Source organism: Tursiops truncatus, chromosome 4 (assembly GCF_011762595.2).
Source record: "Tursiops truncatus isolate mTurTru1 chromosome 4, mTurTru1.mat.Y, whole genome shotgun sequence".
Classification (NCBI taxonomy): Eukaryota; Metazoa; Chordata; class Mammalia; order Artiodactyla; family Delphinidae; genus Tursiops; species Tursiops truncatus.
In genome coordinates, this window is record NC_047037.1 from 17,674,410 (window position 1) to 17,702,364 (window position 27,955).

At 37.7% G+C, this 27,955-nt stretch overlaps 1 protein-coding gene across 1 annotated transcript; it reads right to left on the minus strand.

Annotated features, from left to right (window-relative positions):
- Positions 1 to 27,925, minus strand: SELENOT (selenoprotein T). Its single transcript, XM_019934348.3, has 6 exons — positions 27,699 to 27,925; positions 8,135 to 8,245; positions 7,205 to 7,331; positions 5,330 to 5,417; positions 3,113 to 3,266; positions 1 to 2,557 (listed from the first exon to the last, which is right to left on the minus strand). The coding sequence occupies exons 1-5, from the start codon at positions 27,833 to 27,835 to the stop codon at positions 3,142 to 3,144; spliced, it is 588 nt and encodes a 195-aa protein (XP_019789907.2). The 5' UTR covers positions 27,836 to 27,925; the 3' UTR covers positions 1 to 2,557; positions 3,113 to 3,141.
- Positions 27,926 to 27,955: the final 30 nt, after the last annotated feature.

A 27,955-nucleotide genomic window follows, 5' to 3' on the forward strand; every position in this document is an offset into this window, starting at 1 on the left:
TCAGCTTAATAAAAGTTTATTTTCACAATGCTTTAAAGCCCCCAGACTCTACAATTCCTGTTTCTCTCAAAAAAGATTTTTTAAAGTCTTAGTATGAAATATTAAATCATGCTTTAAAATTCTGTAGGCTATTTCTTTTTCATCTAAATTAGTTAAAATCATGACAATAAAATGCCAACCAATCAAGGTCCCCAGCTAATAACATTCAAAATAAGAATCATCATTAGGATCCTGTTATGTCTTGATAGTGGTAAAGGGTGATCAACTGCTGCCATTGATCTTAGTGCCGTTAAGTTAATAACGCATTTATATTCTGAAAGCGTATGTGTCTTGCACACTTTGATGCTGAGGTATAAAGCCATGTTTTGCCAACATTTTTAAATTAATCTAACATGTAATCTCTTCCACAATAGCAACTATGGTAAAAACCCCAATAACAGTAGCCAACCTGCTGTCATGTTCTATGGTCTTGCAATTAACAGAGTACATAAACATTTATAAACTACACAACCACACCAATTTGTAAGCAACTATGTAATAAATTTTGAAATGTTAGGAATATAATAAAGCCACATTCTAAATACCTTTCTAACTTTCCGTTTTTTCATGTTTTTTTTTACATTCACACTTCCCACTAATTTTTTCACTAGACTACATTAAATCTTAGATTTAAATATGGCCAAACATAAAATAATATTGAAATGGGTGTGACCAAAATAGTTGAGTTTTATCAATGACCTAGCCACTTAAAGCTACTCTCCAAAGGATAAGTTATTCACCCAAGGCAAACATGGAAAAAATTAGAATTAAATCTTAAATTCTTCATGGTTGGCCTGTCAGATACATGGGAATATCCAAGACAAGTTTGGAAGGTCTAAATGTCAAAAGGTTAACTGTCACTGAAGAAAGACCCTACACACATTCAGCAGTGTGTTCAACTTGCAGAAGGAAGTTTGGGCTGGTACAAGTCAAGTTAACAAAGTTGTAAGCCCTAGTCAAAGACAACAAAATGTTATTACACCTGAATAACAATCTCTAAGTAACCTCTAGCTTAAATTGTATAGACTCTTGCTACTGTACGATCTTAGGTGAACAGTTCTGCAGCCTTAATTAAAAGGATAAGGCATTTAATCAATTTTCTGCAGTGAATTATTAGGCTAACTTCTTTTCAGCTAGAGACTACAGTATGTTCCACCTTGAGGCTGTCACAATCATAATTACCAGACATGCATTTCAACAAATATTCACTGACAAATGAAGTATAAGATTGTGCTAAGTGTTTGGTGGACTCAATATTGAATTATCTCATTATTTTTCCATAAATCCCTTTACTTCCACTAACAAATCTAGACCTACCACTTTTATTCCTACAGGGAAGATGAAGTATGTTACAACTGTTGCTATATGACTATTTTTCTACATTATGGTCCTATTTCTGCTAAATTACTCTTATAGTCTTTATCAATTTAAGCTTTAAAAAAAAAACTACCTTTTAGAACTCTGGAAAGATATTAAATTCACTGAATAAAAAACCTTTCAATTTTGTCCCTCAAATATAATAAAATTCTGATATGATGTTAGACAAGTTAAATTATTAGACAAGTGATCTCCATTTACCTAATATTAATGTTGTAAAGAGGTTCAACTAACCTTTCTTTAGTGAGGCAAGTTTCAATTATCCTAAAAATGGTAAATGACCTATTATTTGTGTGTGAATCTAAAGTGTGTCCCATAGGAAATTCTCTGTGAGTCAAAAACAAAACTTTGCAGACAACTGTTAAATATAATGTTAATAGGTACGCTGGGCAATAAACTCAAGCTTTTTATTTAACTTACATCTGCTTAGTTTTTTATTGAGTTAAGTATAAAGGCCCAGTTAATCAACTCATTAAATTGGTCAAGGCAGGACACTTGAACTACATTAACAGGATTTAAAAAGTGGTTGGTCTTTTAGTAGTTCTCTGGTAATCACACACGCACACACACACATACACAAATTGGTAGAGTACTCTGGATATAGGATTTCCCCCCTTAATCTTATATAATGTGCTGTTCACAATCCGCAGTATTTTGAAAACTATATAAATTGGACATGACCAAATTACAGATGTCTGATAAACTCTTATAAAGTATTTGGGAACTACAGCTCTAGTCCCAAAAGGATCAATTTTAAACTATAAAAAAGGAAAATTCATATAAAATCACAACAGACTTAACAGACATCTTTGAAAAAAAAATCAAATTGCAACTCAATTTTCTACTTTTTCAAATATGACCGAGAAAAAAGAAGTGCAAGTAGTAATGTCTGCATTTTTTTAAAAAACTATTAACCGAGTGGACTTGGGGAAGAAAAAAAAAACTATACAGTATTATTGCACTCCACGAATGTGCAGAATTCCAAAATGTGCCAGCACTGAAAAACTGCCTTGCATTGAGGTTTTCCAAGAGGTACAACGAGCCTGCCAAGAAAGCATCTGGTCTGTACTAACAGCTTGCTGTCTTCAGTACAGGCCTTCATAATGTCAGTCACGCTGCTCTTGCAAAAATCCCTTAATGTCTGAAAGACACACAGAAAAAATATTTTGTTTCAAAATTCACTCTTGTAAAATCCACTCATTGATCAGAAAAGAACTGAGAACATCTCTGTTAAACAAAATTAACTAACTTTCACCTCTCTATGTTCACCCACATTTGCTTATAAATTTTCTATCTTGAGCATGTGAAAAGAATTTGCATAGTTTTAGGAACTAGTTATTTGAAGGTAAGGGGAGGGTATATATGTACAATATATGTACAGTATATGAATTCTGGCCATTAGAAGTTCACAAGTCAAAAAAATGATGTTACAGGCCCAATTATTAAGCCTTAAACATAAAATTAATAGTACAACCTTACTTTATTTTAGCAGATCCAAACTCTCTTGGTCATTTATAAATTTTAATGAAGAAGACAACCATCTGTTAAACCTTAAGTTGGAAACTCAATTGACAATATATGCAATATTTATTATTATATATATCTATATCTATTATGCTAATATATGAAATATCTTGCTGATTCATTACAATTAACTGATACTTATACATAGTTACTGTATTTTTAAACTACTTACAGAAGAGTTTTCAGTGCTGATAGGTGGGGCTATGATCGATGGTGTGGGATTGAATCCATATGCACATTGAGCTTCATTTCATTGTCAAGAATTTGAACAAGCTGTTGCATGGATGGAAGGTGACCAGATTCCAGCTTAGACCACACAGGTACATCTATAAAAATAAATGGTACCACCCCTTCCACATTAAAGATGATTCTATAATAGACATTCATTCTATAAACATGTATTGTCTATGCACACAGCTGGAGATAGAATTCAGCTTCTTGCTTTCATGGAGTTTACATTCTAGTAGGGGAAATATAAAAAGAACTATATAAATAGCTACAAAATCACATTTGTACACTAAAAATCAAAACTAGAAGATGCTATGAGAGGGACATATGAGAGGCTGGGAAGGAGCCTTTGTACTTACTATCATTAAAAGAGAGAGATTATTAAAATTGGTAGATATTATTAAACGTGAAAGCTGAAATATAGAAGAGTGGTACAAGGGAGGCTGGAAAGGTTGGCAGGGATTAGATCAGGGATCAAGAAACTATAAAGTAAGCATTTTCAGCTCAAGAAGATGTACAGTCTGTCCCAGCTACTTAACATTCATTGTAGCCTGAAAGCAGATAAATGAATGGGCATGGCTGTGTTCCAATAAAACTTTATTTACCAAGCAGGTAGCAGAGGACATGGTCCACAGGGCTATGGTTTGCCCATGCCCAGGCTACATCATTCAGGGCCTTTTGTCCATGTTAAATGTTCTGGTCTTTATCTTGAGAACAAAATAAAGCCATTTAATAAACTTGAGGGAGTGAAGCAACAAGATGAAATGTGCATTAAAAAAATTTTCTTTTAAATGACTCAAGTATTGGAGCAGATGTCAGCAAATTTTTCTGTAAGAAGCCAGATAGTATATATTTTAGGCTTTACATACCAAGAGGCAAAATCAAGGATACTATATAGGTACTTATAAAACCAGGGAGATATATTTCCACCAATTTTTCAATGATGAAATCAAAACTCTAGGTATGAATACTGAAGTCTGAATGTCATATAATTTCCACATCACAAAGTATTTTTAATTTTTTTAGCCATTAAAAAATATAAGAGGGAATTCCCTGGCGGTCCAGTGGTTAGGACTTGGTGCTTTCACTGCTGGAGCCCAGGTTCAATCCCTGGTCGGGGAACTAAGATCAAGAAAGCTGCGTGGCTTGGCCAAAAAAAAAAAGTAAGAGCCACCAAGCAAGATGGATGTACCTAGAGATTATCGTACTAAGTGAAGTAAGCCAGACAGAGAAAGACAAATACCATATGATATCGCTTATATGTGGAATCTTAAAAAATAAAGACACAAATGAACTTATTTCCAAAACAGAAAGAGACTCACAGACACCGAAAACAAACTTATGGTTACCAAAGGGGAAAGGGGGGTGGGAAGAATAAATTAGGAGGCTGGGATTAACATATACATACTGCTTTCTATAAAATAAATAACCAACAAGGACCTACTATATACAGCACAGGGAACTATACTCAATATTATGTAATAACCTATAAGGAAAAAGAACCTGAAAAGAATCTGAATCACTGTGCTGTATACCTGAAACCTATATGACATTATAAATAAACTATATCTGAATTAAAAAAATTTTAATATAAAGAAATTTTAAAATTGTAAAGCCACTGTTAGCTCATAGGCCATATTTGCCAACCTCTGGTTTAGAGAGTATGTTAGAGGATAGCAAGATAATTGTGGCTTGGATTAGGGTGGTTAGCAATGAAGATAAATAGAAGATTTTTGAAAACTGTAAAAAGTAGAATTGAGAAAAATTGGTAATCCATTAGATATGGAGAGTAAGGGAGAAATCCAGGATGTTATCCTAGGTTTCTGACATGGGCAACTGGGTAGAATGATAATGGTGCCCTTAAATAAGTGAGAAATGTCAGGGAAGGAGCAAACTGGAGTATAAAACAATTGCAGGAAGCTGAGGTAATCAACAGTTTGGGAGTAGGTAATGTTCAGGATTCCTGGCTATAACACCTAGAAGAGAGGTCTAGAGCTCTCCAGAGCTATACATTTAAGGGTCATCATATAGATGTTATTCTAAAGCCATGGGAGTAGGTGAGGACCATGTAAAGAGATAATTTAGCATATTATGAAAAATGGAAAAGCCTGATGCTTATTATAAATCATTTATCACAGAATGCAAACTATTCAGAACCTACCATTCAAAGTTATCTCAAATGCACCTGTTGACATACACTGGTTCTCAATCATGTTGCTCAAGAAAAAGACCATCATACATGCATAGACCTAAAAGAAAATACAATTAAGTACAACAGGTAAACTCATTTTCAAATCAAAACAACATCACAAATTAAGTAAGCTTTTAAATAGTCTCACTTTTATTTGGAAATTGCTCTTTTTAAATCTACTTTAAGTTTCTATACAAAGTATTACTGCTACTCCATATATTCAGATAGTGTACACAGAAAATTGCAACATTAATTCACAGCTCTATACATTCTGAAGAAATTACGTTATTCCTAATGTAAAGATAAAATTTCTAGAAATCTCATAATAGCCTTAATAAGTTAAACAAAAGAATACCAGCATAAGAAGGGTTCATTTTAGAATTTTTATAATATAATGTATGAACTCACAAGAGACTAGTGATGCAACTAGTCAGCAACTCCCTGTATTCCGTGTTCCAAACAAATCATTTTAAGTCAAACTAAAAAAAAGTTGGTTAGAAAGCACTAGCATATTAAGTTACATTCATTCACCTTTTGAAGGCAAATCTATACTGTCCCAAAAGATCAGAGGCTCCTGTTGAACAGAAAAGTTTCAATTTAACAAAATCACCTAAAAGCAGGTTGTAGTGAGGATGTCAATTCACAGCCAGCTGTTTCAGAAAAATAAATCAAAATGCCTATAGCAGATGAGAAGGAGATTTCCCCTAACCCCACTTGAGCTAGGTGGGCTTTGATTTCACAGAAGTTATCCTAGCATTTGGGCACAAAGTCTACTTTCATGAGAACAATACACAAGTTAAGTGTCACGAAAGCTACAGCCTTCAAGTATCCTCTTCCACAGTAGACTGACAATGTTATAAGCCTAAAGAAGTAAAATGCACTAAAGACAATTTAGAATCAACAGAATGAACAAATACAGCACAAAACATTATCAGTAAGTACTTAATTTCTAATTCTTAATCCTATGTAAATCAATATTTTGTTAATAACAAAGTAGAGACACATCTGAATTAGAGGTAGCACCTGAGGATGTTTATGTTAAGAAGCCTTGCTGCGACTGGAAATAAGTGATTCCCTAAGAAGTAGAGCTATGTTAGGAGTTGGCTACAGGTAGTCTCAGCCTAGAACTAAAGGATAAGACCAGAGGACTCCAAAAGAGAATACTTATTAGAAGGAAACCTAAGTAATCTCATTCAAAGGAGAAATTATTCCCATTTCTCACAGCAGAAAGGTACACCCTCCAGAAAAGATGGTTTTAAGTAAAACAGATGAGAGATCTGGAAAGAGTATATGATGCAGCAAGACCCCAAAGAATAAAATAAACAGCACAAGATTCTTATGTATATGTATATTGATTGTTTCAGGTAATCTGCTTTAGGTTACCCATGAACAGAGAAGTCAAAGAACAAATAATAAAAACAGAATTTTGATAAGAATAAATTGGTGGAAATCCCATTTTTAACATTAATAAACCTATTAATACCCATATTAGTTGGTATAAAAGGCCTATATTATGTATATATTATGTTTTGCTGTATGATTTGGCCCAACTTGTATAATCAAAATCAAAATCAGGTATTAAATTATTTTGTGCCCAGGTTCTATTAAAGTAACACCTCTCTGTCCTTCAAATAATAAAAAGGTAATACTTAATCATTCTTAATGTATAAATATGGAGACTAAGGCTAAAGGAGGTTAAGTGCTTTGCCCAGAAATAAAAAGTGGTTTAAGTTGAAATGGCAAAAAGTACTTAAAAAAAAAAAAAAGAAAGAAAAAGAAGAATCCATTAAAATATCTCACTGACAACTAAGAACCTACAGCTACCAAAGCTATTACATTACATACCTTGTTTTCTTGGCCCCACTGCCAGATGCTAGGCGCTTGCATGCCAAAGAAAGCAAAAGGATCCTTGCCAACAATTATTAAGCCTATTAACACTAGCTTGAAGACTGACAGGAAAGATGCTATGTGTCTATTAAAAGAAAAGAAAGAAATTCATCAGAAGTTGCAATTTCTCATCTACTTCAAAATTTCTTTAACTCAAGTCTATGTGTATACACATTTTCTAAACACCAAATCTAAAAATTGCCAATTATACTAGGAAAAAACTAGTAACTAAATTTTATGGTGCAGTTTTAAAACAAAAATGTTTAACATCTTTTGAATCAATCAAAAATTAATTTATAAAACTATAGAGCACTGGCCTTTAAAAATACTATTTTAACAGTACAGAATTTTGTACCACTGACTTTCTATAAAATTGTAGGAGTTCTCGGGCTTCCCTGGTGGCGCAGTGGTTGAGAGTCTGCCTGCCAATGCAGGGGACACGGGTTCGTACCCCGGTACGGGAAGATCCCACATGCCGCGGAGCAGCTGGGCCCGTGAGCCATGGCCGCTAAGCATGTGCGTCCGGAGCCTGTGCTCCGCAACGGGAGGGGCCACAACAGTGAGAGGCCCACATACCGCAAAAAAAAAAAAAAAAAAATTGTAGGAGTTCTTGATCTACGGCCACAATAAAAATTACATAAGAAAACACATCTTTAGAAGGGCTGCCATCTCTGAAATGATCTTCCTCTATTCCTTGTTACAGAAAAATTCTTCCATATTTGGATCAAATAAACTTGCCATTTATAAAACTGTTCTCTGTAAATTATAACCAACTAAGAAATTATAATAACCAAGGAAAGTTAACTGAACCAATTCACAAAAGTTTATTTACAAATGTAAAAGAATTCACTTAAAAAACTCGTTTATAAACTACAGAAATTTACTTACCTATATATTGGTTGAGGGAGGTAATTCTCTCCTTCAATGCGGATGTCCGGGTACCGCTGGCTAATAACCCGCATGTACTCCTCAAACACCCGCCTATAACCTCAGGAAACACTGCAGAAAAATGAAAGTGCTTCCAATTAAGTTGTTTAGAATATGACTAGATTTATTTTGTAGTTATACAAAGCCTAAAAATTATTACCAAGATTAAAAATGTTTCTCAAGAACAGTCACAAACTAATAATGACTGATGCTGGATACATGAACTTTTTTCATAGATTTCACATATTTACGTTATCGTCCCTTCAAGTAAATCCTTCTATTAGAACATTAAACTTTATAGATCTGGGTTACTGTTGGAGAGGAACAAATACCTATTCAGAGAATCCGCCATATTCTGAGCTCTCAAATCATTTTGCCTTTTTTTCTGTTGTTGTTGTTGGTATCAACAACTGTATAAACACTGAAATGAAAACAACTCTTATTTATCTGAAATAGGGACTTTCAACATTTGGGCACAGGAAGCTTAAAAAAATACCAAGGCACGAGACATGACACCCTGTTTCTTACTCCCACTCTACCCTTAACTAGGCAAACATGCCTGCTCAATCACAATAAAAGAAACTTGAAAAATTCTTAGAAAAAAAAATTCTTATATCCTTTCTGACTCTAAGATTTGATTCTATTTTGCAAAGATTGGGAAGATACTTTTCAGCAATATGACAGTAATCTATGTCATTACTCCGGAAATTAAGTCAACAGCATCCCATCACCTTCATTAAAATCTCTGAAAAACTAGGCTATATGATATTTGTTGCCCCAGCAAGAAAAGGGAGATATGCCACCAGAATGAATATACAGGGGGAAAAAAGTACACTGAAAACTTTAGTAAGACATTGATGAAAGAAACTGAAGACACAAATAAATGAAAACATATCTCATGTTCGTGAATCAGAAGAATTTATATTTTTAAAATGTCTATACTACCCAAAGCAATTTACAGATTCAATGCAATCCATATCAAAATTGCAATGACATTATTCACAGAAATAGAACAAACAACCTAAAATGTGTATAAAACCAGAAAAGACCCCAAACAGCCAAAGCAATCTTGAGAAAGAAGAACAAAGCTGGAGGCACCATGCTTCCTTATTTCAAACTATATTACAAAGTTACAGTAATCAAAACAGTATGTATGGTAGTTGCATAAAGACAGAAACACAGATCAACTAGAAACCAGAAATAAACCCACACATACATGGTCAATTAATTTTTAACAAAGAAGCCAAGAATATACAATGGGAAAAGGATAGTCTCTTTAATAAATGGTGTTGGGAAAAGTGGACATGCAAAGAATGAAACTGAACCACCATCTTACACCACACACAGAAAGCAACCCAAAACAGTTTAAACAGTTGAACAGAAGACCCGAAACCATAAAACTCCTAGAAGAAAACATAGGGAGTAAGCTCCTTGACACTGGTCCTGACAATGATTTTTTTTTGGCCTTGACACCAAAAGCAAAGGCATCAAAAGCAAAAAATAAACAAGTGGGACTATGACAAACTAAAAAGCTTCTGCACATCAAAGGAAACCATCAACAAAATGAAATGAAGGGCAACCTACACAATGGGAGAAAATACTTGCAAATATAACCTCTGATAAGGGGTTACTATCTAAAACATATAAGAAACTCATACAACTCAATAGCCAAAAAATTAATAACCTAATTAAAAAATGGGAAAAGGCGGGGCTTCCCTGGTGGCGCAGTGGTTGAGAGTCCGCCTGCCGATGCAGGGGACGCGGGTTCGTGCCCCGGTCCGGGAAGATCCCACATGCCACGGAGCGGCTGGGCCCGTGAGCCATGGCCACTGAGCCTGCGCGTCCAGAGCCTGTGCTCTGCAACGGGAGAGGCCACAACAGTGAGAGGCCTGCGTACCGCAAAAAAAAAAAAAAAAAAAAAAAAAAAAAAAGGGAAAAGGGGGGAATTCCCTGGCAGTGCAATGGTTAGGACTCAGTGCTTTCAACTGCAGGGGCCTGGGTTCAATCCCCGGTTGGGGAACTAAGGTCCTGCAAGCTGGGTGCATCCAAAAAAAAAAAAGGCAAGGAAAGCTGAATAGACATTTTCACAAAGATGACATACAAATGGCCAACAGGTAGATGAAAAGGTGCTCAACATCCCTAATCAACAGTGAAATGCGAATCAAAACCACAATGAATTATCATCTCATACCTGTTACGATGTCTATCATTAAAAACACAATATAAAGCAATGAAGGTACCACTTGGTAGGAGGGATAAGAGATAGTAGGGTGAAACCCGAGATGCCAACTTTGTCAATCATACAATCATCAAGGAAAAAAATACCACAATCATCAAGGAAAAAAATATCGACCACCACCAGGACCAACTCAAGGGATCAGCAACAAGTTTATATCTGATAGGGAGAACCAGTCCAAATATTAATAGATCTCAATGTAAGAAATCTCACTTTTCAAAAAAAAAAGAGAAATTCACCACTCTTTCTTTGCAAGTAATACTTCTTTTACATTTAGAATGAAAATTTCACACAAGATTAAGTCCCTAAAAGTATGAAATTTTTGCAAAGGGAGACAAGTCTCTATTAACTAAATACTTAAAAGAACTTAATCTCCAGACACCTTATCTTTCCTAAACATTCACCTTATCCAATATTTTATTATTACTGTTGTCAGATTCACAACTGCTTTCTATATAAGAAAATTTTAATGTTGCTTTTGTTTTGAAGATAGTACCAAAAAAAATGTAAAGCACTTATATGCCTAACTACCTTGAAAAATGTAAAGCACTTATATGCCTACCTTGAAACCAAGAAATGCCACCTGATTTCAATGCCTAAGTTTGCATCGGTGTTTACAATGGAGTTGATGATCTAAAATGATAGTAGATAACTTTTAATGCATTAATTGAGAGCTGGAGACTTACTTGAGTTGAAATTTCCTTGAGTTGAAATTTCCTTTTTTATAGATGAAGGGGAAAAAATTGAAAGCCAGAGAGATCAAGTGACTTCAGATATGGTCCCTGCCCTTAGTCAGGGCTGAGACCAGAACACAGACTTTGTGATTTGAGATCCTAGGCCCTTTCCATTAAACCTCAATAAAAGTTAGATGATGTAAGAGCTAACCTTCCCTGTGTCCACAAAGCCACAATCAAGTAGCCATAAAATAGCAGATATCTCTTGAGGTTCTTCCATGATGAAGATATAGATTCTCCCTCTGGGTGAACTAAGCCTGTGGACCCCAACAGTCGTCATATTTGCTCTGGGACTTCCAACCCTTCGTAAAGGAAAGTATGTCTATATACAGGCCACACTTTAGGTCAGAGTCCTCCTAGTCACCCAGTTTCCTGGCTATTATGCTCAGAAGCCTAACTCTACCCTTGGTTCTTCAGGTCTCAAGTCCTCAGTTAAGTCACAAATCTTTTTATCAAATTTCAAACAGAATCAATCCATAATCTTGAAATATAAAAAGGACTTTAAACCTTGTAAGTTTCTTCAAATTTCCAGTTATAAAATGATAAAGTCGTGGGGATATATAATGTACAGCATGGTGACTGTAATTAATAATACTGTATTTCATATTTGAAAGTAGCTAGGAGAAGAGATCTTGAAAGTTCTCATCACAAGAAAAAAATTAATGTAACTGTATGGTGATGGACATTAACTGGACTTATCGTGGTGATCGTTTTGCAATATATACAAATATCAAGTCACTACATTGTACACCTGAAACTAATGTGTTATACCTCAAAACAAACTGTACATTTCTTATTTCTGAAAAATGAAGTAGTTTACAAGACTGACACAACCTATTTTTTAGGCAAGTTTACTTATGCATTAGTAAACTTTCCTCCCTATATTTGCTTTGAGACTTGTGAAGAAAAAACAAGTAACTTTTTCCCTATGTAATAATTTTCCCCAAATGTTCAAATTGTTTTGAAATAGCCATCTCTACTGGTGACAGATGTTTTCCAAAATAAAACATACCTACTGTTTATCAAGGTGGGCAAAATTTTAAGTTAAAGGCACACATGGTAAGGAGCCAGTAATCATTCCACCTCTACCACCACACTCAGTTCTTTCAACTTTTCACTCTTTCTGGGTCAGTGAGTAAAACTATATAACTCATAGTATACCTTCAACGAATAAATATGTAAACATGCTAAAAATATGTTGTAGCTGCTGCCTATTTCTTCTGCCCCTGGACCAAAGGCCCTTAAATAAATTAAACTGTGAAAAGAAATCTTAATTTAAGTCCTAATCACCTTGCAAATCTCCTTCTTGCAATACAAAAATATCTTACTATATGGAGTCAACTTCTGCAGTTGTTTAATTTAAAATATTTTACACAATACTTTACTAAGATTAATTTTCTAAAAGAAAGAACCTGCATACAAATTAGATCGTCTTTCTGTAATGAACAGAAAGGAAATTTAGGCAATTTGTCCATGCTATTTCAAATAGATTCTGTGCTTTTTTAAGTCCATCAAGTTTCAGTCTCCTAATCCATGATGCCAACCATCCCACTTTTCCTTTTCTATACTAACATCTGCCCCTAATTGTAGTCAAATGCCTACTTATATCAACTTGAGTCTGTCACAAACCCCAACCTCTCCTATCTCCTTATTAAAGGAAAATGGGGGCAAAAACTCAGATATTTACTGTTATGAAGTAAATACTTGTGATTTCTATTTTTCACATCTCTTGAACTCACCTTCCCCTTTTATTTACGATAACCTCCCCTCCAATTATCCTCCCACCCACACACAGGACTGGATCCTGTTTATACAATAACATCCAACCCCTTGCCAATATCTAATGTTCCAGAAATGCAAACCTGTCATGAAGGCTTGAGTTTCCTCCCTAAAAATGAAGAACTGGAATTTTAAAAAGTAACTATCTCCAGACAGGTAAACATTTAATCAGAGCTATTGTAGGTAGAGGAGAGTGGTAATCTTTCAAAAGTACTGAGGAAGACTTCCCTGGTGGCACAGTGGTGGAGAACCCGCCTGCCAATGCAGGGGACACAGGTTCTATCCCTGGCCCGGGAAGATCCTACATGCCGCAGAGCAACTAAGCCCATGTACAACTACTGAGCCCACGCGTCGCAACTACTGAGCCCACATGCCCTACAGCCTGTGTGCCACAAGAGAAGCCACTGTAATGAGAAGTCCACAAACCTCAATGAAGAATAGCCCTCCACGTGCCACAACTAGAGCGAGCCCATGTGCAGCAATGAAGACCCAGCACAGCCATAAATAAATAAATTTTTTAATAGTAAAAAAAAAAAAAAGACTGAGGAGATAAATCAATCTTCAAAGAGAAAAAGAAAAACGAAATATATTTTACTGAGAAGAATACAGATGTAAGCCAGAGCAAGAGTGTATGAAGTCAAAAAAAAAAAAAAAAAAAGAGTGTATGAAGTCCTCTCAGACCTTTCAGTTTTCTATTTCAGGCCATCTTCAGGCACTGATGCATTCCTGCCTTTGGATTCTATACTATTCTTTTAGTAGTTTTAAACAGATTTCCAAATGTGTTGTTTAAAGCAGTTCAAAACTGGTTTCTCTACTTGCATTCTAAGAATGTCAACTAATATTTCTCCCATGGTGTATGCAGAAAATCAGGAAGGTATTTTTACCATGCTTTCTAATTGTCAACAGCATTGACCAATGCAATGAACACTGGGTTTTTAGAGGTAATCTTTACTTCTCCTTGCTCTGTTTAGTAGAAGCACTAATAGACATTCGTCTGGTACGTTACCTGCTCTAAGTGTTTTAAGCAATGAAATCTGAACAAGGGGCTCTATAAACCATACAAGAAACAAGATATTCAGGAGTGAACAGACTAACCTTATAAATGCTTTTTTTAAAAATTATAAACAAGAGTGCTCACACAATGTTCACAGCAGCACTATTTACAACAGCCAAGGCATGGAAGCAACGTAAACGTTCATCAACAGATGAATGGATAAAGAAGATGTGGTACATATATACGGTGGAATATTACTCAGCCACAAAAAGGAATGAAATAATTCCATTTGCAGCAACATGGATGGACCTAGAGATTATCATAGTAAGTGAATAAGCCAGACAAAGACAAATAGCATATATCACTTATATGTGGAATCTAAAAAAGATACAAATGAACTTATGTACAAAACAGAAATAGACCCACAGACATAGAAAACAAACTTATGGTTACCGCAGGGGTGGGGGGAGGGATAAATTAGGAACTTGGGATTAACAAATACCCACTACTATATATAAAATAGATAAAAGACAAGGTCCTACTGTATAGCACAGGGAACTATATTCAATATCTTGTAATAAGCTATAATGGAAAAGAATCTGAAAAACTAACTGAATCACCTTGCTGTACACCTGAAACACTAAATCAACTATACTACACTTCAATTAAAAAAAAAAGGACTTTGAATGAAGTCCTTTGAATGAAGATCAAAATGTACATCAGAACTTGCTCAGCTTTTTGTTTTGTTTTGTTTTAATTGCGGTGTAGTTGTTTTACAATGTTGTGTTAAGTTTCTGCTGTACAAGGAAGTGAATCAGCTATATGTATACATATGTCCCCTCCCTCTTGGACCTCCCTCCCGCCCCACCCGACCTGCCACTCTACCCCTCTAGGTCATCACAGAGCACCAAGCTGAGCTCCCTGCGCTTATACAGCAGGTTGGCACTAGCTATGTTTTACACATGGTAGTGTATATATGTCAATCCCAATCTCCCACTTCATTCTCCCCCTCCCCCTTGTCCACACGTTTGTTCTCTACATCTGTCTCTATTCCTGCCCTGCAAATAGGTTCATCTGTACCGCTTTTTAAAGTTTCATATAAATGCATTAGCATACGATATTTGTTTTTCTAACTTACTTCACTCTGTATTACAGACCCTAGCATTTTTAAAAGTTGAAAAACAGCACTAAACAGGTATGAGCTTATCAGGTTTAAGAACTGTATTATATGAAATCAAGTGATTTCCCTTCCAGCTGCCTCACTCTAGGAGCACCGCAGTGGCCACCACAGTAAAAACGCATACGAATACAAAATATGCCTAACATGGCTTCTAAGATTCCAGGATTCCTGGGACTTCCCTACCGCTCCAGTGGTTAAGACTCTGAGTTACCACTGCAGGGAGCTCGGTTCGATCCCTGGTCAGGGAACTAAGATTCCACATACTATGTGGTATGGCCAAAATTTAAAAAAAATAAATAAATTTCAGGCTTCCTTAGCGTTTTTTCCAAAGATTTGATAAACCTAAAATTCAATTAATGATCTGTTTTTATTCTCTTCCTTCTTTGTGTCTTATTCTTGAGATCACTAGTTTCTAGTTTTCCTATGCCTTTGGCATAACATTTCAGGAAATATTTTGCTGCAGACTATTCCACAAAGAATTTATAAATTGTGGTCTTCCCTGGTGGCGCTGTGGTTGAGAGTCCGCCTGCCGATGCAGGGGACACAGGTTCGTGCCCCGGTCCGGGAAGATCCCACATGCCGCAGAGCGGCTGGACCCGTGAGCCATGGCCGCTGAGCCTGCGCGTCCGGAGCCTGTGCTCCACAACGGGAGGGGCCACAACGGTGAGAGGTCCGCGTACCGAAAAAAAAAAAAAAAAAAGAATTTATAAATTGTGTAAGTTCCTCAGCTCTTTGTGGGGAAGGAATTTTATCTCTTTACTCTGGAAAGCATTTCTCATCAACAGATTTATAAGGTATGGCAGCCACTCAGTAAAAGTGACTTGATAAAAGCATTCAATAAATGGTGACTTACCCGCATTTTGCAGGAATTTTTGCCTCATCTTAAATTATTTCATACATAACTTGATGCTTCTGTTAGAGGAAACACTGACTGAAACCGCCCGCCCAGGCCAGGCAAAGACAGTAACAATGTGCATGAGTTATTTTATGACAGGAGATTCTGGTAAGGAACACGAACTAACAAGCCACCACCAAAGGGAAGAATTCGGGAAAGGTCAAAAAGAGAGAAGAGGGGCTTCCTTGGTGGCTCAGTGGTGGAGAGTCTGCCTGCCGATGCAAGGGGACGCGGGTTCGTGCCCCGGTACCGGAAGATCCCACATGCCGCGGAGCAGCTGGGCCCAGTGAACCATGGCCGCTGAGTCTACGCATCCGGAGCCTGTGCTCCGCAACAGGAGACGACACAACAGTGAGAGGCCCACGTACCGCAAAAAAAAAAAGAGAGAGAGAGGAGATGCCACATGTCCACCTCCCAGAATCCTCCTCGCTGGAATCCATCTTGGCTGAGCAGTTGCACGCGCCACCAGGAAGGACCCTGAGTCAGAATGACTGGCCAGAGACAACCCAGAAACTAACCCATCACCATAAAACCCAAGACTGCGAGTCACGTGGCAGAGCAGTCCTCCTGGATTCCCTGACCCTCCTGCTCTGCGCCCAGGCGCCCCTTCCAAAATAAAGTCTCTTGCTTTGTCAGCATGTGTGTCTCCTTGGACAATTCATTTCTAAGTGTTAGACAAGAGCCCACTCTCAGGAAGGGGTCCCCGTTCCTACAACACTTTTATTCTTTTCAATACATTTTAAAAAATTGAGATATAATTCACACACCATAAAATTCATGCTCGGTGCATTTTTATCATTTGTTAGAGAGACTGATAAAAAAAATATATTGTGTTCTATGCTAATTCAATGGCAAAACTGGATTTGTCTCTTGTCTACTTTACTGCTTTCCTGTTTGTCTTATACTTTTACCTGTTGGTTGCAGACTGACTTCAGACATTAGAATAAACTCGATTAAAAAACCTAGGGATCTAAGAAAGAAAACCACCAACAGGATAAGCAGTAAGGGTGTGTTGGCCAATAAGAGCAGCAGGAAGATGACTGACAATAACACAATGAATTCTGGAAGTTTAGCCCCATCAGCAGAGATGGAGGCCAGGTCGAGAAGGTTACTGAGTGAAGAGTATGTTCAAAACTGAAGTTTTACATGTATCACATTCTATGCCTAAAAGCTACCAAACTGAAGCAGAGGTCAACCAAGTAGAAATCCACCTGAAAGGAACAGTATCAGAAAACATTGATCTATACTCCAGTTAAGAATTTTTAAAGGGAAGCGAGGAGGAAGAAGATAGGTTATGTCAGAACCAAACACAGTGGACTACCACGAGATTGTACTCACTTTTTCAATAAATATTGCCTGATGACAGGTACTGTTTTAGGCTCTAAAGATATATGGCAGCAAGCAAAACAGACAAAAATCTATGCCTTTCTGATGCTGGCAACATTCTAATGAAGAAGAGAGAGTAAGCTGTAACAGTCTAATGGAGAAGATACAGTTCACCAATTGATAATATCCGAAGTTGTTTCCCTTGTCTTGCTTGAGAAACAGGAACGAAAAAACAAAACACCCGAGGGACTATGGAAAAAGTGTCACAAATTGAAAGAGCAAAAACATCAAACAAAGATTCAAAACAAGAACTGACACCCAAAAATATTCTGCAAGGAGCGGAAGAAAAGAATGATAAAAGAGGTAAGGAAGGACTGTAAGAAACCTCAAAATCAAAAGCAGAATTTAAAAAAATATTTTAAGGCCCTGAAGAAGAAAACTGATTGGTGGAAAACTGAATCAGTGTTAGAAGATGAATAAAAAAAAGTACAGAAGATCTGAATAGTATCATCAATAAATGGAATCCACAGATACATCCGTTTTTTCCTATAGAAAACACCCTGAGAGACCACAGAATATTTACAACAATTGACCATCTATGTTAGGTCACAAAGAAAGCCTAATAAGTAGGTGGATGAAGAATGTCACCAACTATCAGTAAACAAAGGATGCTGCAACCATCAAGCCACTGCAGACACCCCCAGCTGTGCACCCTGAGGAGATTCAGGATGGAAAAAGACTCTTGCATCTTCCTATACACAGAAAAGCACTAAATTCATTAACTTGAGATGTCTGGTTTTCTTTAATGAACAGTAATCTTTTGATGTTCCGATAACCTGCAGTTTTTTTTTTTTAAACTTCTATACATTCTGGCTCCTCCCTTCTTCAGAATAGTTCCTCAGAGTTGAGAGGCTGTCTCCTGGGCCTAAGGCCTCAGTATGTCCGCAGAATAAAACATAACAGCAAATGTCACATTCTCTAATTACAGTGCAATAAACTAGAGAATTTTAAAAACCCAACCCACTTTAAGATCTTCTGGTAGGAATATTAACTAGTTTAATTACGTCAAAATTTTAAATGTGATACCCATTAACTTAATCATAATATTTTACTTCTATGGATTTAGTTTATGGAAATAATTGGACAAGCACACATGATATCTGAGGACAGTCATCTTAACAAAGTAATTTTATGAAAAATTAGGACCAACATTGTAAGGTCGGATCTTAACAAACGGCACCGCGAAACAGAGGAAAGCTTCAAGTGAGCTTTATTAGGGAGCGCTCCCGGGCGAGGTTCACTGGTTCACTGGTCTGAGAGAAAGGGGCCAGAGAAGTCGCACCCGGGCGAGGGTTGGGCAAGATTTTATAGGGGAAGAAGGGAAAGGGGTGTGGTGAATCTGGGAGGGCGCAGGGTATTCCTTATTTGGTGGTCTTTTCGGGTATCCTGGGAGGCCGTTAGTCCCGCCCCTCGAAAGGCGGGAAGGCTGGGCCGGGTGCAAAGTCCCCAGGTCAGTTCCTAGAACTGGGTGGTCCGGAATGTCTCCAGGGCAGTTTCTGGAACTGGGTGGTCCCTAGAATTTCAGTCTGATGCAACCTGTGAATCTGATTGTGTTCCCCTGCCTCGGGCCAGTTGGCATTACAAACATAAATATTAAAGAAACAGATTCAGTGGCTTAAATAAATTAAAGAATACCCATCTTATGGAGTACTGTGCCTGTTGATACAGAACAGTACCTGCCGATATGAAAAGATAAGTGATGAGGGGAAGGCAAATTTCAAAAAAAGCATACAACTATAAACTCACTAATATAAAATTATATAGCATTATGTTTCTGCGCGAAGAGTCGGCTTGAAGGAGGTTCTTCAAAATGTTATTAAAGAGTTACAAGGATATTTCACTTTCTTCCATATACTTTTTTTAAAATTATTTTTACAGTTAACATGTTATTTTCACAGTGAAACCGAGAAGGATCCTGTGGGGCTCCAGGGCATGGAAGACTTTTTGTCCCCCATTTCTTATAGGCAAGACTCCAGCCTCCATGAACAGTTGCTAATCAAGGGAGGAGCAGCCAAGAAACCACCTGAGGGAAGATTAAAGGGACCAGCGAAGCTCATCAAGATTAAGAGACCCTGCACACACCCTAACCTTGTCTGCGACCCCACCCTTGAATTATTGCTGTAAGACTCCTCCTCAAATCCTCCTGGGTTGGGACACATAGCTTTTCAAGGCAGGAGCCCGCTGTGTTCCCCTTTGCCTGGCAAAGCAATAAAGCTATCCTTTTCTACTTCACCCAAAACTTTGTCTCCGAGATTCAATTCCGCACCAGTGTACAAAGAAGCTGAGCTTTCGGCATCAAGAGCCAGAGAGCTATTTTCACATTTTTAAGCTGAAAGTCAATAAGTAAAGCTTTCAAAGGTTTATTTACTGCAGGTCTTATTACAACATTAAAGACAATACAAATAATAAGTTACGATAATGAGCACTTGATAAATGGTAGTAGCAGGTACACTGTGCTAGGTGTTTTTAACTGATTAGCTTACTCCAGCTCTCCCCATTTCCTGTCTCCTCCTCCCCCTCTATGCTGAGTCAGGCTTCATTTGCAAGTGTTCTTCTTTTAGCTAGTAAAGCTCATTCTCTGTATCTCCTGGTGGAGTTCCCCATACCCTTGCAAAATTTCATTTCCTCCTCTGCAAAGCCTCCCAACTCTCCCTGAATAAGTAATACTTCTTCTCTCTGGGTTTTTAAGACTTCTTTTAGAACACTCAGAACAGAGTGGTTTACTGTTATATTGTTTACATGTCTGTCTCTCCCACCAGACAACTGGTCTTCAAATGTTACTGTGAAGAACAAATTTGTATTTTCCTAAAAATTGGACAAAACAGGAAAACAAGTGGCATGAAAAAGGGGACATTAAAAACAAGGGCCTCGGCTTCCCTGGTGGTGCAGTAGTTGAGAGTCCGCCTGCGTCCGTGCCCGGTCCGGGAAGATCCCACATGCCGCGGAGCGGCTGGGGACCCATGGCCGCTGAGCCTGTGCGTCCGCAGCCTCAACAGGAGAGGCCCGCATACCACAAAAATAAAACAAAAAAACAAGGGCCTGATAACACAACACTGTAAATCAACTATACTCCAATAAAAATTAAAACAAAACAAAACAAGGGCTTGATTATGAGCACTTCGTGCTAAAATCTGTGACCAAGATTTCTTCCTTATCACTCCCAAGCTACACCCCAATCAAGATAAAGTATGTGAAAACATGATTTTCCTTTTTGAAAAGCAGGGACGGTGACAAAAATCAAATGAACCAGAGGACTCCAACTACACTCTTAAGTGACAAAGATGGAAATGAATCATACATGCATGCTTTTACTTTTTTCCTTCAAGCTTCTTTACAGTACCTAATAATAGAATATTAGAGGTAACTGGAATGCAACCAACACCCTTATTTTACAGATGAACAAGTTGAGAGCTAGAGATTAAATATTTCCCCAAAGTCATTCAGAAGATAAAAGGCAGATGGAGTTAAGAACTAGGCCTCCAAACTGCTAGTCCAGTAAATGCTCACCTTCCCAGTACCTATACCATTCAAAATCTACGAGGTTATTTATGAGATTTCCGAATAATATATTAAATTTGATCTCTACCACTTACGTTAATGGCAAACTGTAAGGAAACAATGTTCCCATTTTCTGTAAGAGAAGATAAAACCTTAAACCATTCATATTTTACTTACATCTAAAAGCTTTGAACTAAGGTACTTCATTCATTATTAAGAAGAAACAACTATTTTGTGCACGGTATTCAGTTAACTCCTGAGCTATTTATTGCTTAAAATGGTAAAAAAAAAAAACCAAAACAAAACAAAACAGGGCTTCCCTGGTGGCGCAGTGGTTGAGAGTCCGCCTGCCAATGCAGGGGACACGGGTTCACGTCCCGGTCCGGGAAGATCCCACATGCCATGCCGTGGAGTGGCTGGGCCCGTGAGCCATGGCCGCTGAGCCTGCGCGTCCGGAGCCTGTGCTCCGCAGCGGGAGAGGCCACAACAGTGAGAGGCCGCGTACCGCAAAAAACAAACAAACAAAATTGGTGACTAAATTCTATGTAACTTTAAAAATCTAACATAGTGGCAGGTGCAGCAGCCACCATTTTATTTGTTCTCTAGAGCACTCTGTACTACTCTACAATCTGAATCAACTCCTTATCTTATTACTCCTTTACTTCACTGTTTCCAAGTAGTACATTCTTCCTATTTAGCATCTTTTTAAAAACCAAGATTTATCTTATAACCATTAGTGTGTCACAGTTTAAATGGCCACAGTTTTTTCCTTCTGAGTGGTATACAGAATAATGGTGTATCTTACAACCTATCATATTGTAGGTTTGGAGATATATAATAACTGTTATTTAAATTTTTAGTTTCAGTTACTGTGACTATTTTGGGGAGATGAAAATTTCTTCGTAGGATTTTCCCCTGGCTACTCTGTTTTTAGTTTTAAAAACTCAGCAACAAAGCAAAACAAACTTATGGTTACCAAACAGGATAGGGGTGGGGGGAATAAATTAAGAGTTTAGGATTAACATATACACACTACTATATATAAAACAGGTAAACAACAGGGACCTACTATATAGCACAGGAAACTACACTTAACATCTTGTAATAACCTATAATGGAAATGAATCTGAAAAAATATATATATATAGTATATATATATATATACTATATATACTTACATATATCTATAAGTAAAAATATATACTGTATATATATCTATAACAAGCGCTTTGCCGTACACTTGAAATTAACACAACATTGTAACCTATGCAAATTTTTTTTAAATTCAGGATTCATCCCCTTCGGTCCCCCCCACCCCCCGCCCTGCAAAAAAAACCATAAAAATTGTCTTCTTTATCACTACAGTGAATGGCACAGCATCGCTCCAGAACTCAGGAGTCACCGTGACACCTCTCATTGCATGCCACCTCTCCGGCCCCTCAAATAATGTAATCACCAAGAACTGCTAAATTTATCTGCAAAAAAATCTCTTAAACCTGTCCCTTTACTCCTACCACCACCCTTCTATTTCAAGCTCCATTGTCTCTTGCCTGGGCAACTCCAAGAGTCCCCTAAAATGGTCTCCCCACATCTGTTTTTGTGTTCTTTGCAATGTCTTTTCCACAATACTTACTGGTTTTTCCTTAACATAGCCATCCAGACCTTCCAGGGTCTGTGCTACCTTCTCTTTGGTCTTTAAGGTCAGCAGCCTTGGCCTCAAGAAATTATGTTCCCTTCTTGGATTGGAAGAATCAATATTGTGAAAATGACTATAGTACCCAAAGCAACCTACAGATTCAATGAAATCCCTATCAAATTACCAACGGAATTTTTTACAGAACTAGAACAAAAAGTCTTAAAATTTGTACGGAGACACAAAAGACCCCAAATAGCCAAAGCAGTCATGAGGGAAAAATACGGAGCTGTAGGAATCAGGCTCCCTGACTTCAGAGTATACTACAAAGGTACAGTAATCAAGACAATATGGTACTGGCACAAAAACAGAAATATAGATCAATGGAACAGGATAGAAAGCCCAGAGATAAACCCACATGGTCAACTAATCTATGACAAAGGAGGTAAGGATATACAGTGGAGAAAAGACAGTCTCTTGGTGCTGGGCAAACTGGACAGCTACATGTGAAAGAATGAAGTTAGAACACTCCCTAACACCACACACAAAAATAAACTCAAAATGGATTAGAGACCTAAATGTAAGACTGGACACTATAAACCTCTTAGAGGAAAACATAGGAAGAACACCCTTCAACATAAATCACAGCAAGATCTTTTTTGATCCACCTCCTAGAGTAATGGAAATAAAAACAAAAATAAACAAATGGGACCTAATGAAACAAAAGCTTTTGCCAAGCAAAAGAAACTACAAACAAGACGAAAAGACAACCCTCAGAATGGGAGAAAATATTTGCAAACAAATCAACGGACAAAGGATTAATCTCCAAAATACATGAACAGCTGATGCAGTTCAATATTAAAAAAACAAACAACCCAATCCAAAAATGGGCAGAAGACCTAAACAGACATGTCTCCAAAGAAGACATACAGATGGCCAAGAAGCACATGAAAAGCTGCTCAACATCACTAATTATTAAAGAAATGAAAATCAAAACTACAGTGAGGTATCACCTCACACCAGTTAGAATGGGCATCATCAGAAAATTTACAAACAACAAATGCTGGAGAGGGTGTGGAGAAAAGGGAACCCTCTTGCACTGTTGGTGGGAATGTAAATTGATACAGCCACTATGGAGAACAGTATGGAGGTTCCTTAAAAACTAAAAATAGAATTACCATATGACCCAGCAATCCCACTGCTGGGCATATACCCAGAGAAAACCATAATTCAAAAAGACACATGCACCCCAATGTTCACTGCAGCACTATTTACAATATCCAGGTCATGGAAGCAACCTAAATGCCCATCGACAGATGAATGAATAAAGAAGATGTGGTACATATATACAATGGAATATTACTCAGCCATAAAAGGGAACAAAATTGGGTCACTTGTAGAGACATGGATGGATCTAGAGACTGTCATACAGAGTGAAGTCAGTCAGAAAGAGAAAAACAAATATCGTATTAATGCATATATGTGGAACCCAGAAAAATAGTACAGATGAACCAGTGTGCAGGGCTGAAACAGAGACACAGATGTAGAGAACAAACGTATGGACACCAACGGGGGAAAGTGGCCGGGGGGTGGTGGTGGTGGTGTGATGAACTGGGAGATTGGGATTGACATGTATACACTAATATGTATAAAATGGATAACTAATAAGAACCTGCTGTATAAAAAAATAAAATTCAGAAAAAAAAGTACAATTGATATAATAGCAAAAAAAAAAAAATTATGTTCTCTCCTACTGTAAGGTCACTGAACGTGCTATTTCCATTGCCCAACAGTGCTCTCTAAATACATTTTATCCTTCAAGCCTCAGTTCAAAGTTCATTTTCTCATGGAAACCTTCCCTGACCCTGTGACTAGGTCTCTTTCATATCATTACTTTCCTACAGCAATTAACACAACTGTAATTTTATGTGTTGTCCATGGATTAACGACTGCCTTCTACTCTTGCCTTTAACATCTGAGAGCACTGAATGGAATTCCCAGCACCAAGCAAAGCACCTTCACACAGTCGGTGCACAAATATTTGTTAAATATACAAATGTTGTCTAAGTAACTAACATGATCTCTATAACTCCCAATTTCTCAGATTTCTTCAATTCAGCATTTTACTAATCTTGATCAGTATCAACACCCAAATCAGACTTATGTCTTTATTTTCTTGCCTCCATACCATCAAAGCAAAGGCTAAGTTGGTATGTTCTTCTAGTAGTTGCTTCATTTACCTCTTAAAACTCCATTTAGAAGTTGGTTGTCCTAAAATTATAGCAGTGGATTCTTAAATTAACAAAAACTGGAAAATTCTCCTGTATTCTGCTTATGTTTTGATATATTAACTTTAACCCACTATTCTTAGTAAATCAACTGTCAAATGTTCAAATAAGTGTTAACCATAAAGAGCTGTAGATAGTAATCTCTTTAAACTCCAGCAACTGATAAAATGCTGTAAATCTGATGACATGTTAATTCACATGTATGGGAGGAAAAAAGCATGCATACAAACATGCCAAACAGTACCTGTCAGAATACATTTACACAAAAAAAATCACAAGAAAGGAAAATGTGACGAGGGAACTTTATTTTAAGCTCTCATTAGAGAACTTCCTTTTTTATGTTTAATACTTAAACGTCCAAGTAAGCAGTACAAATTTTTTCCCCAAATATGCAATCAATGTCATCAAACTTATCTAATTCAATTGCTCAATCAACGGATGTAATAAATCAAACACTCAGGTACATAAAGTAAGTCTGTGCTTCTCTGTAGGCTTCCAGAGGAGCCACATTTGTCTTGTTCACCAAGGTATCTTTAGCCCTTGGCACAAGCAGGTACTGAATGAGGATTTACTGAGAAAATACATCAACACAAAATAGGAAAGTTTGTTTTAAGCTATTTTGCATGCTTGATCTCTCTCCCTTCAACTCCATTTATGTGTTGGGTTATTTTTTTCTATTAGCAATTATAAAAGTGCCACAATTAACAGATGCTATATTGAGCTAAAGTTAAAGAAAGAGTACTCATAATAAATATAAAATAATAAGGGACAAAAGCAATGGAAAGGAAGGTAAAAACTGTTTTCTCCTTTGTTAACACTGGTAATTAATGAAAAGTTGCATTTTATAGCACTCCGATTTCAAATGGAATTAAAAGAATTTTCACATATTTACCCTCAATTGTCTTCGCTTCCTCTCCTTTCCCAAACAAACTTGCAAATAAATGCCCAAGAAACTCTACCAAAATCAGAAACCAAATATTCACTTTCCTATATACACATTAATCTCTGGGGGAAAAAGTAACAAACAAGCTAAATCTACCTGTAATGGTTATGGCATAGGGCATATTAATAGTTATTTCCCATATACAGATTAAAAAACAAAAGGGAAGGATTTTTGTATGTAACATGCTCAAGATGACTGCAAAAGAAAATACTTAACAGACTTTTGTAATTCTCTACTTAAAGAAAAAAAAGGAAAGGAAACAAAAATTAAGTATCAAAAGTTTAACTGAAGTACTTAGACTTTTTTAAAAGTTTAATTTGAAGGACTAAATGCCGTTCCCCCTACATTTGTTTACACATTTTCAAAACTTTATAAGGTACATTTGTTAAATTATTGTGACAAGTATTCCAATACAAGCAACTGTAAAAGAAGAGTATTTTGGAAAAGCCCAAGTGAAACCAAGACATACAAAATAGAAAAATTACATAACTTGGAAAATGCAGTCTTTTTTTTAACTACTTAAATCCGAAGTATCACACTTAATCCTTAACAATATTTATAAGTTAGTAAGACGACTGCCACTTTCTAATGAAAAAAAATAAATATGGAGAAAAAAGTCAGAATAATCAAGCCATAACTCCCCCTTACAGTATCATATATGAAAGATGATATGATGATATATGCCAAGCACACAGTAAACACTACAGAGAGCTTTTTTTTAATCAGAAGGAAGTTGCAAGGTTTTTAGTTTTCACTCCAAAAATAAAGACTTACCATCTTATTTTCTGACTCTCTTTAAACAGCACTTAAATTGATTTAATATTAAAGATTTGCTTAGTCTTTAAAGTTAAAGCAAAAAAACTAGGTGGGTAAGTAGAAAATCTAAACTTTAGTACACTTATATTAATACATGAAGTTTGAAAAAGCTGATTTTAAATGCATTATGGGCAACACCAATGTTCCAAAGTATCAGGACTCTGAAGACTTACTAATCCAACCATCCTATGCTGAAAAAACGTCACCTTTTGAGATATGGGATTCTAATTTCCACAACTTTACAATTTTGTTTGTTTTTAATCTGAGCCTTTCAAACCTTCCCCGACACCACTTACCTCATCACATGCATTACTGCTCTGCTTCTAATACTTAACTAGGTAACAACAAAATCACTTACAGAACATTGTCGAAAAATGCCGGGTGTGGGGGGAAAAGGGTTGTTTTTTTCTATTTCTCTGAATGCTCAAGAGATTTAAAAGGCAGAACTCACGGGAGTAAGGGGAGTGGGGGAGAAGATGCAGTTGTCTGGGAGCGTCTCTTCTCCCAGAAGAGCAACGTGCTCCTTTACAAAAACACTTTAGACATTGCAAACGGAGAATCAGCCTCCCCGTCCAAGCTTATCAGCTGTCAAAATCCCTACGCTCTCACCCAACAGTCACCCCGGCGGATCCTGGAGAAAAAGGCGTCTGTCCCTCGCGGGTCTCCTTCAACGACCCGAGGTGACCTTCGCCTAGCGGGGCAGCGAGGCCGCCTGGCGTACCCCGCGGAAGCCGAGAGGAAGTTAACCGGAAAACAAATGCTGGAGCTCCTCCGCCGACCCTGCGCCGACTCATGCCCACCTCCGCAGGCAGCCGGGTGGCCATGGCGTGACGCCGCCGACCCGTCCTCCGTACTGACAAGTGTCCCCGCGTCTTCGCCTTTCAGTATTTAACCTTCTCGTGCCCTCCTTCCCCATTCCCGCCATTATAGGAACCAAAAAAGAAGTGAGCGGTTGTGTCTGGAGGCAAAGAAGGCGGCCTGGCCATCCCCGGGAAGAGCCCCGGAGAAGGCAGGCAGCGGAAGGCTGCTGGCACCGTTCTTCCGGGACAGGGAAGGTTCAGCTCTCTAGGCCGCGAAGCCGCGGCCTCGAGTAGTGAGAGGCGCCGAGCGAAGGCGCGGCGGGGCGCCGGCGCACATACTCACCAAATCTGGAACTTGAGCAGCGGCCCCGTGGCGTACTGCATCTTTAATCTCTTGCCAGGCACGCCACCCAGGTTGGCCGAGGCATCGCTCCGGACCACCGCTGACGCCGCCACCAGGAGAAATAGCAGAAGCCTCATCTTCAACGAGCAAACCACTTCGGCCGCCCTCAGACTCAGACTGCAGCCGGCCCAAGGTAGAGCCGGAGCCGCGAGCTGCTTCCCACCGCGCAGGCGCGATCCGCCAAGGTCGTGAGGGAA